At 45.2% G+C, this 12,469-nt stretch overlaps 1 protein-coding gene across 1 annotated transcript in view; it reads right to left on the reverse strand.

Annotated features, from left to right (window-relative positions):
* The window catches only part of LOC311102000 (roundabout homolog 1-like), a gene marked incomplete at its 3' end in the record, with an annotated part of 517,698 nt that overhangs the window by 12,131 nt on the left and 493,098 nt on the right, over nucleotides 1-12,469 (reverse strand). Inside the window, exons 15-17 of the mRNA XM_084143224.1 lie at nucleotides 12,211-12,332; nucleotides 5,218-5,389; nucleotides 1,244-1,447 (exon numbers count right to left, since the gene is read on the reverse strand). Of these exons, the coding sequence (XP_083999350.1) occupies nucleotides 1,244-1,447; nucleotides 5,218-5,389; nucleotides 12,211-12,332 (498 nt within the window). The remainder of the gene's footprint in view (nucleotides 1-1,243; nucleotides 1,448-5,217; nucleotides 5,390-12,210; nucleotides 12,333-12,469) is intronic.

Genomic DNA, 12,469 nt, shown 5'->3' on the forward strand with positions numbered 1-12,469 from the left:
CCATGGCTAGAAACAAAGGCTTTTCCAAAGCAAGGACATGTTTTCTAGGTTAATCCAGGTTTCTCTCTGTTTTCCATGACTCACAATAGGCAGTATGGTGGATCCAGACCTAAGCCAGTATATTGTTTGTGTCTCCAGGTTGAATGGTGTCCCTCTCCTGACCCTGGCACTCAGCAGTGTACCAGAGCTCAGCAGAAGGAGGTAGGGGTATGGGGAGGGTTTTGGAAGGGGAGGGGGGTTGAGGGCAGGGCAGGAAGCTGCTGCAATGCCTGCAGCCGCATATTAAACCAGGCAGCAGAGGAAAGAGAGCTCCACAGAAAGCCTAATAGCACTCCTTTATACTCCGTAAACTATTGTGGGCAGAGGTTTGGCATGTACGGATCAAGTCAGGTAAACCCCCTGCAGGTTAGGTAGGCCATGTCCACTACTAGAGAGCACATAGCATCTGATACTGAGTACTAAACTCATGGATAGAGAGTGAAAAATGGTATGGTAAGGAATCTCTTGCAACAGTATGACACAATGTTTCAAACTCTCATTTACATCATAGGCTTTCACTCAAAACTATTCCAAAAGTATAATTCAAACTTGAGAAATGTTAGTTTCTCCTTGATTCATGTTCATCATAGCAAGTTGTTCTGTCTTTCCAGACACATTCAGATGGGAACTGTTAACAGAAACTGGTGGGACTGGAAGATGCACTTCAATAAAATAACTACACACACAAAAACGCCCTTGCAGGATCAGAGAGAGTGAAATATAAAAAGACATCTCTGCAGGAGACAGCTACATTTTTCAGCTGCAGATGTTCAAGGGCTTTTAACTTTCTCAAAGTACCAGGGACCATTTTCAGACGGTAGACCTCACCTCAAGTCAAACGATACAGCATGATGCAAGACTTTCATGTGAGAGGAGGGATTACTGAGGGGATGGAGGGATTCCTGAGGGGATGGAGGGATTGCTGAGGGGATGTGATACAGTAACTGGAGTTTCTAAGGATAAGTGAATTCAAACTGAGAGCGGCTTAATTGAGAGCTCATATGAGAGTCCATACAGGGATGGAGTAGGAGTAGGAGTCACACAATGACCCTTAACCACTGATACAAGATCAGCTATTCTTCATCCTATTAACTGTTACATTTAGGGTTGGGAATAGAGTAACCTGATCCTAGATCAGTGCTTGAGGACGCTTTGAGCTAGTGATTCCAGTGTGCTGACATTAAGTGAGGCTTGTTGTACTGACCCTTGCGGATGCCTGCGTAGTTAGTACTGAGGCCACTCCTCTTCTTGCGCTGTCGGTACAGCCAGATACTGAACACCATGAGAATGATCCAACAGGCTGCTCCTATCCCCGCTATGAAGGCCGGCTGCTTCACCACGTCACTGATCTGCTGGGACAGAGTGTTCTCTGGGTCCACCACACCCTCCGTCACATGCCCTGATGAGTCTAGAGGGGGGAGAGAGGAGAGGGGGAGAGAGGATAGGATCGGAGAGGGGTGAAAGAGGGGTTGAGGGAAGGAGGTAAAAGAGGGGGCAAGAATAGGAAAGGGTTAGAGCAAACAGAGGGGGGGAGAGAAGGGGGAGGAGAGGGGTACAGGGTGAGGAGATGAGAGGAGAGGAGAGGAGAGGAGAGGAGAGGAGAGGAGAGGAGAGGAGAGGAGAGGAGAGGAGAGGAGAGGAGAGGAGAGGAGAGGAGAGGAGAGGAGAGGGGTACAGGGTGAGGAGATGAGAGGAGAGGGGTACAGGGTGAGATGAGTAGAGACGGGCACAGGGTGAGGAGATGAGAGGAGACGGGTACAGGGTGAGGAGATGAGAAGAGAGGGGTGAGAAGGTGAGGGGGTGATGGAAGAGGAAAGGGAGAGTGATAGAATGGGGAGATAAAGTGAGAGAGGGGACAGTAAGAGATGGTGAAGACGTAAAGAAGGGATTAGGAGTAATGAAAGGAGACGGTCAGGAATGTCAGAGGGCCAGAGCAGGTCGAGTGTCAGAGGAGGTGGAAAGTACACAGGAAAGAGCAAGGGAGGAGAAAGTAGGGGAGGACATGGGAAGTAGTAAAGAGGAGAGAGAGAGAGAGAGAGAGAGAGAGAGAGAGAGAGAGAGAGAGAGAGAGAGAGAGAGAGAGAGAGAGAGAGAGAGAGAAAGAGAGAAGAAAGGGCATGTTATTCTAAAACATAAAACTTCAAACCGAGTGGAAAAGCCTGAAACGGGGAATGACTTTGAAGGAGGGGGTAGAAAAAGCTAAATGATGTCAGGTAAGGGCATAAATATGAACATACTCTTTTCTTCTGACACACAAAAGACTTCTTTCATCTTTGCAGGTGAGTGTAAGTCTAGGCCTGGGCAGTGGAGCTGTAGAGATGGAGCGCTCTCTCTCCATTATAAAAGGCTTTCAGAACTGATCCCAGTCAACAATGGCAGGTGAACAGACAAAAGGTTTTAACCCAGGAGATTTAAACATAATCTATTTGTATCAGAGTTGAACCAGGAAGCACACTACAGGAATGTTCCACACATCCAGGACGACATAAATAAGTATAATCACATACTGAGCAACATTCTATTAGTTATTACTATACCAAATGAGATCACAATAGTACTAATAAAAACATAGTACAACTCATTAGCACACTGTAGCACTTTAATGTGTAACTTGGGTATGTATTTCTGTTAGCTGTTGCTACTGTTCTACTCCTCAAAATGAACTGTCACAACTAGCGATCACACAACAAAGGCCTGTTTTCTTCATCTGTCTAGTCTCTCTGTGTTTCTCTCCCATGCCTCACATGAAAGAGCGCTCAGTTGTCCCCCCTAAGAAATGTCTTCATGTTCAACTGCCTTTCTAACTTTCTTAATCTCCTTTTTTCCTCTCTCTTGTTTCATGTTGCAACCACTTTTATATTTACAGACTCACTCAGCAAGAGGCAAACAGGTCTCCCAAAGTTCCAGTGTTGCTACCCCTACCCATATCTCTCTCTCTCTCTCTCTTCTCTCCTCCACCACTACTATGTGTATTTCATGCCTGTTTCTGTGAGGAGGGAAGCAGAGTACCAATGTGACTAAACAGTCCTCAGGGACTTTACAGGTATCTGGGCTGCTATGCCATGACGCAAACAAGCCCATAGTGTGACAAATGCATTAGGGTGAAGCGTTGGTCCCGCAGGGGCGTTTTTCCACTCCAGCGTTGGAACATGGCAACAGGCGCCACTGGAAGCCCTCAAGTGAGAGAAATTGTATCAGTCACAGCTTCCTGCTTCTCCATGCCCATCCCAGGCCACTTTATCACACACAGACACACAGCTGTCCCTCTGTCAAGCACCCAGCACCGCTGTTTCATGTTGTTATCATTCATTCCCTCTTTACCGTGAGCAGATTTGTGGCAGCTCAGATCTGGGGAGTATTCTAACAGAGTATCTTAAATAGCCTGGGCTATAAGATTGAAGACTGAATTAGATTCATCCCAGGTAGCTATAATGCATCCTGTGTAAGGACGTAAAGGCATGACTGACTGACGTGCCAGGTATCAGCAGTACTGTACTGTACATAGTGTACACGTGCACTGTAGCTGGTCTTGACACTCCACATGACATATGGAGAGAGAGGGGATTTGTCAGAAAAATAACTTGCTACATTGGATCTCCAATATTGTGATCTTGACAGGTAAGTTACTAAAGGGTTAATAAAAACATGCCATCTCAAAACACACATTTGTGCTAGAGTTCATGGTTTATTGCTCTTGTTAAGCACTAAAACATTGCCTCCTTGACTGGAGAACAGAATGGAGCAGAGCAGAGCAGAGCAGGGCAGAACAGAGCAGAACAGAGAAGGGCAGAACAGAGCAGAACAGAGCAGAACATAACAGAGCAGGGCAGAACAGAGCAGAACAGAGCAGGGCAGAGCAAAGCAGAGCAAAGCAGAGCAGGGCAGAACAGAACAGAACAGAACAGGGCAGAGCAGGGCAGAGCAGGGCAGAGCAGAACAGAGCAGAACAGAGCAGGGCAGAGCAGAGCAGAACATAGCAGGGCAGGGCAGGGCAGGGCAGGGTAGGGCAGAACAGAACAGAACAGAGCAGGGCAGAGCAAAGCAGAGCAGAACAGAGCAGAACAGAGCAGGGCAGAACAGGGCAGAACAGAGCAGAGCAGAACAAAGCAGAACAGAGCAGAGCAGGGCAGAACAGAGCAGAACAGAGCAGGGCAGAGCAGGGCAGAACAGAGCAGAGCAGGGTGGGGCAGAGCAGAGCATAACAGAGCAGAGCAGAGCAGAGCAGAACAGAGCAGAACAGAACAGAGCAGAGCAGAGCAGAGCAGAGCAGAGCAGAGCAAAACAGAACAGAACAGAGCAGAACAGAGCAGGGCAGAGCAGAACAGAGCAGGGCAGAACAGAGCAGAACAGAGCAGAACAGAGCAGGGCAGAGCAGAATAGAACAGAGCAGGGCAGAGCAGGGCAGAACAGAGCAAGGTGGGGCAGAGCAGAACAGAACAGAACAGAGCAGAACAGAGCAGAACAGAACAGAACAGAGCAGAACAGAGCAGAACAGAGCAGAACAGAGCAGAACAGAACAGAACAGAGCAGAACAGAACAGAAAAGAACAGAGCAGAGCAGGGAGGGGTAGCCAAGCTACAGGCACTGCACTGCTGCCAAGCATGAATAACGTTTTATCACAATGTCAGTCAGGTGAAAACCATTGAGGCTGTACACTGACAGAGTGGTAAACACGGTATTAAGATAGATTAACATTATGAGGGTCACTGTCAGTCATGCTCATCAAGCATTGTGTATGAGGGCTGACGTGGCTATAATTGGTATGTTATTCATTTCAACTACACATCTAACCACTGTTATAGACCATGAACAGGAGAGAAGACAGGGGCACCAAGGAATTGAGTTCTTTGCAACATTGTAAAACGATGACATAATACTCCTTTAACATTAATATGACAACTGTAAACGTGGATTAATAAACCCTTCAGACTGAGATTAAAGGGAAGTCAGTACTACAAAATGTCCATTGACTATTTGCCAGCCATTGCGGTTAAAGAAGGTGGGGAAGTTATTAGGCAGTAAGCCTTGGAATCCATGCTGTATGGAGTTAACAAGTGAGGACACATAGTAGAAGGACATATCCCTCCACTTCCTCCTCTTCCACCCAAGGGAAAATAATGTTATTTGAACCTTCTGCTGGGTGCAGAGAAATGCAGGCCAGAGTTCTCCTCCACTCACCTATCTGGAAGAAGGTGACTTCAGACTTGACCCCTGGGCCTGCCCCAGTGCTGGCTGCGACCTCCACACTGTAACGGATCCCTGGAGCCAGGCTGGGGATCAGCAAGGAGAAGGTAGAGCCGTCCACCGTACGGTTGATATGGTACCTGCTCTCATTCCCCAAACACCAGATCTGACAGGACAGAGAGAGAGCGATGAGACATTATAACAGTGTCTGATGATGGTGTCACATGTAAGGCAGGTTAGCTACTGCTGGTTGATGCTAATGTATAATTTCAGTCAGTATTAGCTGTGGTAGCCATAACATGATCCCCCTGTCTGAGTGAGTGTAACCTAACCCCATGAAAAGCAAAGTGTGGATCAGTAATCACCTCCATTACCCTATTGCAGCAGCAGCAGCTCAGGGCTGTCAGTCACTCACAGGGAGGAGAGAGGGCTCTCTCAGGCTAACTCAATCAAGGGTCACAAAGAGCTTCATACATTCACCTCAGCATGAGGCCTGCTAACCCCAAAATCCTGAACCTGGCTAACCCCAACATCCTGAACCTGGCTAACCCAAACATCCTGAACCTGGCTAACCCCAACATCCTGAACCTGGCTAACCCCAACATCCTGAACCTGGCTAATTCCAACATCCTGAACATGGCTAACCCAAACATCCTGAACCTGGCCGCCTCTGCTTTCTTTACCCCCACCACCTCCCATACGTTAAAGGCCCTCACACACGGACCTGCTTGTGCGTGTGGTGGGGGGGAGGGGGTGGGGGGTGGTAGTGTTAGAAAGCCCCAGAAACCTGTGTGGCTGCTTGAGGAGTAGCGGTGGGAAGAAGTGCCACTAGGGACCAGACGCAGTAATGACCAAGGAACGCTCCCCGCACCGGATTTAACAACCATGAAATTACTCTAAACCCTATCGGCAGAAAACATTTACCTGGAAAATTAACAGTGGCTTAACTTTTAAACGGACTGTGCTGAGTCTCCCCCTCCAACACTAACCTACATTCCCTGTGACAAAAAAAAACACACTTTCCAATTAAAGTGGCAGTACTCACACAGCATGTTAATGAGGAGTGTGCTGGCCAAAGAAAGGGGGCTACACAAAGAGAATACTTGTGAGTGAACACAGAGAGAACGGATTGGAGGAGAGGGCAGAGAGAGGAATGCTATGGCTGAACTACTAAATTAGGCTGACCTGGACCAAAGAGATGGAGTGGAGTAGCCCTTTCCTGCAGTAAATGACCAAAAGTGCCCTCTTCGGCCTCATGGGTGGAATGTTATTAATATTTTTCGAAATTTTATATTTTTCTATTATTATTTTTTAACAACAAAAATATGGTGTTTTCTATGTCAACCAGTTTTGTTATCTTTCAGTCTTCCATGATGTACAGTGGGGAAAAGTCAGCCACCAATTGTGCAAGTTCTCCCACTTAAAAAGATGAGAGAGGCCTGTAATTTTCATCATAGGTACACGTCAACTATGACAGACAAAATGAGAAAAAAAAATCCAGAAAATCACATTGTAGGATTTTTAATGAATTTATTTGCAAATTATTGTGGAAAATAAGTATTTGGTCAATAACAAAAGTTTCTCAATACTTTGTTATATACCCTTTGTTGGCAATGACACTGGTCAAACGTTTTCTGTAAGTCTTCACAAGGTTTTCACACACTGTTGCTGGTATTTTGGCACATTCCTCCATGCAGATCTCCTCTAGAGCAGTGATGTTTTGGGGCTGTCGCTGGGCAACACGGACTTTCAACTCCCTCCAAAGATTTTCTATGGGGTTGAGATCTGGAGACTGGCTAGGCCACTCCAGGACCTTGAAATGCTTCTTACGAAGCCACTCCTTCGTTGCCCGGGCGGTGTGTTTGGGATCATTGTCATGCTGAAAGACCCAGCCACGTTTCATCATCAATGCCCTTGCTGATGGAAGGAGGTTTTCACTCAAAATCTCATGAATGGCCCCATTCATTCTTTCCTTTACACGGATCAGTCGTCCTGGTCCCTTTGCAGAAAAACAGCCCCAAAGCATGATGTTTCCACCCCCATGCTTCACAGTAGGTATGGTGTTCTTTGGATGCAACTCAGCATTCTTAGTCCTCCAAACACGACGAGTACATTTTTTACCCAAAAGTTCTATTTTGGTTTCATCTGACCATATGACATTCTCCCAATCCTCTTCTGGATCATCCAAATGCACTCTAGCAAACTTCAGACGGGCCTGGACATGTACTGGCTTAAGCAGGGGGACACGTCTGGCACTGCAGGATTTTAGTCCCTGGCGGCGTAGTGTGTTACTGATGGTAGGCTTTGTTACTTTGGTCCCAGCTCTCTGCAGGTCATTCACTAGGTCCCCCCGTGTGGTTCTGGGATTTTTGCTCACCGTTCTTGTGATCATTTTGACCCCACGGGGTGAGATCTTGCGTGGAGCCCCAGATCGAGGGAGATTATCAGTGGTCTTGTATGTCTTCCATTTCCTAATAATTGCTCCCACAGTTGATTTCTTCAAACCAAGCTGCTTACCTATTGCAGATTCAGTCTTCCCAGCCTGGTGCAGGTCTACAATTTTGTTTCTGGTGTCCTTTGACAGCTCTTTGGTCTTGGCCATAGTGGAGTTTGGAGTGTGACTGTTTGAGGTTGTGGACAGGTGTATTTTATACTGATAACAAGTTCAAACAGGTGCCATTAATACAGGTAACGAGTGGAGGACAGAGGAGCCTCTTAAAGAAGAAGTTACAGGTCTGTGAGACCCAGAAATCTTGCTTGTTTGTAGGTGACCAAATACTTATTTTCCACCATAATTTGCAAATAAATTCATTAAAAATCCTACAAATGTGATTTTCTGGATTTTTTTCTCTCAATTTGTCTGTCATAGTTGACGTGTACCTATGATGAAAATTACAGGCCTCTCTCATCTTTTTAAGTGGGAGAACTTGCGAATATTGGTGGCTGACTAAATACTTTCCCCCCCCACTGTATATAATGTGTAATATTGGGATAGTACAGGTGTATACTTTTGTTTCAAAGTAGATTTGACTACCAAGAATCACTCTGTAGGACCCTGATTTAGCCCACTACAGTGAAAGATTAAACCCACTCACAAGCTTTGCTCTAGATTGTAGATTGTAGAAGGATATTTATCTAGATTTTAAGCCTGCAGTCCTCTCATAATTTGCTTTATTAATCAGCAGGATGCATATACAATGTATTGTACAGTGTATGGCTATAATGTATGCCTATAATGTATGCCTATAATGTATGGATACAATGAATGGCTATAATGTATGGCTATAATGTATGCCTATAATGTATGGATACAATGTATGGCTATAACTTATACCTATAATATATGGATGTAATGTATGTGTTACGGATATACAGTGGGGAGAACAAGTATTTGATACACTGCCGATTTTGCAGGTTTTCCTACTTACAAAGCATGTAGAGGTCTGTAATTTTATCATAGGTACACTTCAACTGTGAGAGACGGAATCTAAAACAAAAATCCAGAAAATCACATTGTATGATTTTTAAGAAATTAATTTGCATTTTATTGCATGACATAAGTATTTGATCACCTACCAACCAGTAAGAATTCCGGCTCGCACAGACCTGTTAGTTTTTCTTTAAGAAGCCCTCCTGTTCTCCACTCATTACCTGTATTAACTGCTCCTGTTTGAACTTGTTACCTGTATAAAAGACACCTGTCCACACACTCAATCAAACAGACTCCAACCTCTCCACAATGGCCAAGACCAGAGAGCTGTGTAAGGACATCAGGGATAAAATTGTAGACCTGCACAAGATTGGGATGGGCTACGGGACAATAGGCAAGCAGCTTGGTGAGAAGGCAACAACTGTTGGCGCAATTATTAGAAAATGGAAGAAGTTCAAGATGACGGTCAATCACCCTCGGTCTGGGGCTCCATGCAAGATCTCAACTCGTGGGGCATCAATGATCAGGAGGAAGGTGAGGGATCAGCCCAGAACTACGCGGCAGGACCTGGTCAATGACCTGAAGAGAGCTGGGACCACAGTCTCAAAGAAAACCATTAGTAACACATTACGCCGTCATAGATTAAAATCCTGCAGCGCACTCAAGGTCCCCCTGCTCAAGCCAGCGCATGTCCAGGCCCGTCTGAAGTTTGCCAATGACCATCTGGATGATCCAGAGGAGGAATGGGAGAAGGTCATGTGGTCTGATGAACAAAAATAGAGCTTTTTGGTCTAAACTCCACTCACCGTGTTTGGAGGAAGAAGAAGGATGAGTACAACCCCAAGAACACCATCCCAACCGTGAAGCATGGAGGTGGAAACATCATTCTTTGGGGATGCTTTTCTGCAAAGGGGACAGGACGACTGCACCGTATTGAGGGGAGGATGGATGGGGCCATGTATCGCGAGATCTTGGCCAACAACCTCTTTCCCTCAGTAAGAGCATTGAAGATGGGTCGTAGCTGGGTCTTCCAGCATGACAACGACCCGAAACACACAGCCAGGGCAACTAAGGAGTGGCTCCGTAAGAAGCATCTCAAGGTCCTGGAGTGGCCTAGCCAATCTCCAGACCTGAACCCAATTGAAAATCTTTGGAGGGAGCTGAAAGTCCGTATTGCCCAGCGACAGCCCCGAAACCTGAAGGATCTGGAGAAGGTCTGTATGGAGGAGTGGGCGAAAATCCCTGCTGCAGTGTGTGCAAACCTGGTCAAGACCTACAGGAAACGTATGACCTCTGTAATTGCAAACAAAGGTTTCTGTACCAAATATTAAGTTCTGCTTTTCTGATGTATCAAATACTTATGTCATGCAATAAAATGCAAATTAATTACTTAAAAATCATACAATGTGATTTTCTGGATTTTTGTTTTAGATTCCATCTCCCACAGTTGAAGTGTACCTATGATAAAAATTATAGACCTCTACATGCTTTGTAAGTAGGAAAACCTGCAAAATCGGCAGTGTATCAAATACTTGTTCTCCCCACTGTAGGTATCCTGTATGTGTATTTGTTTTTCCTCTTCTTCAGCCCTAATCACAGGTGTCCCTTGTTTTCCTGATTGGTGGTCGTTGGGGTGTCCCACCTGTCCGACATCCGTTCGTCTGCTGATTGCTGAGGTGGACCAATCAGTGGACATTCCTCCATATTGCACCACCTGTTTCTGGTTTTACATTACCATATAAAATCCCCTGGTTGTGTTTTCTGACAGAGACTCTTTTTCTTTGTGAGTATGGATACTGTGGTGTCTTGTTTTTGTGTACTCACTCGTTTGCTGTCTAGTCCATATTGGACCTATGTTGTTTGTTTGTGCCTGGGAAAAGGGGGGTTTAGCAAGTCGCCCTTGGGCATACACTACCCGTAGGAAAACCTTGTCTAGACCTGAGCGGACCACCCACTGTATTTTTGTATGGTTAGCAGTAAGCTTAGCGGTTCTTGAGGCAGGCAAGATCAGTTTAGTTTTTTTTAACTTTATTGTTTAATTCCTTGGGTCCAGCTCAGCCCCTTTTCCACAAACTGTTTACTGTGTGTTTATAATAAACATTTTGTGTTTGACGGTAGCATATGGTTGTTGATGTATTTTGTTCTCACTGTTCCTTGTCAATATTCTAATTTGCATGAGTTATGTTACGGGTCTCTTTTCCATCCACTCTAGACTTTTAAAGTCACAGGGTTCGTAACAGTATGGCTATAATGTATGGCTATAATTTATGCCTATAATGTATGGATGTAATGTATGGGTATAATGTATGGCTATCATATATGGATACAATATTTGGATATAATGTATGTGTATAATGTAAGGCTGTAATGTATGGCTAAAATGTATGGCTGGTATAATGTGTGACTATAATGTGTGACTATAATGTGTGACTATAATGTGTGGCTATAATATGTGGCTATAATGTATGGCTATAATGTATGGCTATAATGTGTGGCTATAATGTATGGCTATAATGTATGGCTGTATAGATAAAACATCAGGTAGTCTAGACCTTGGGTAGACTACTACTGAATAATCCACGAAGGCCCTCAAAATCATATCTGGACCTCGAAGCCAGCCACTGGGCACACAATGGTTGAATCAATGTTGTTTCCACATTATTTCAATTAAGTTACGTTGAATCAACCTGGAATAAACGTTGAAATGACCAAACATTGAAATGACCCCCCCCCCCCCCCCTGCACTAAGGAATAGAGTGGTCATCTGTAGCTCAATTGGTAGAGCATAGCGCTTGTAACGCCAGGGTAGTGGGTTCGATCCCCGGGACCACCCATACGTAAAAATGTATGCACACATGACTGTAAGTCGCTTTGGATAAAAGCGTCTGCTAAATGGCATATAATATAATTATTATTATTAGAGAGCCTCTGAGGACAACTCAGACATTGTGTACATCTATCTAGTCCAGCAGATGGCACTGTTTCACAATCATTTCCAATCACCGCCACACATTAACATCCTACTGTCTCTTCCACCTCTGAGATCACTAGGCACAGAGGAAGATGAGAACCTCTACCCATGTATCATTACCTTACAGTCTGTCTCTCCTTTGTCTCACTCTGTGCTACAAATATCTACATGTTGTTACAGTAGATATACCCTACAGAGCAGAGGAAATATCTACATGTTGTTACAGTAGATATACCCTACCTATGTTGTTACAGTAGATATACCCTACAGACCAGAGGAAATATCTACATGTTGTTACAGTAGGTATACCCTACAGACCAGAGGAAATATCTACATGTTGTTACAGTAGATATACCCTACAGACCAGAGGAAATATCTACATGTTGTTACAGTAGGTATACCCTACAGACCAGAGGAAATAACTACATGTTGTTACAGTAGATATACCCTACAGACCAGAGGCCAGGGGTTTTGTCTCAAATGACACCCTATTGCCTACATAGTAGTACACTACCTTAGTACACTACCTTTGACCACACTCAAGAGTATGTATGGGTAATGTGGGAGTCCCTGCCAGTGTTCTCACCTTGTACTGCTGGACCACCCCGTTCTGCTCCTCCTCTGGAGGCGGTTGCCAGGAGACCACAATGGCGGTCCCATTGTCCGCGCTCTCTGTGACGGTAACCCCACGAGGGGCTGCACTGGGAGCTGGGGACAGACACACAGACACAACAATACGTGTTAATATAATACACCCATCAACAGCAACACACACACTGTCTGCTCTCTCCTCACACCTACAGCGCTAGGGCTGAACGATTAATTGCATTCGCGATAATATCGCG

Source organism: Coregonus lavaretus (genome assembly GCF_964263955.1).
Source record: "Coregonus lavaretus genome assembly, chromosome: 26".
Classification (NCBI taxonomy): domain Eukaryota; kingdom Metazoa; phylum Chordata; class Actinopteri; order Salmoniformes; family Salmonidae; genus Coregonus; species Coregonus lavaretus.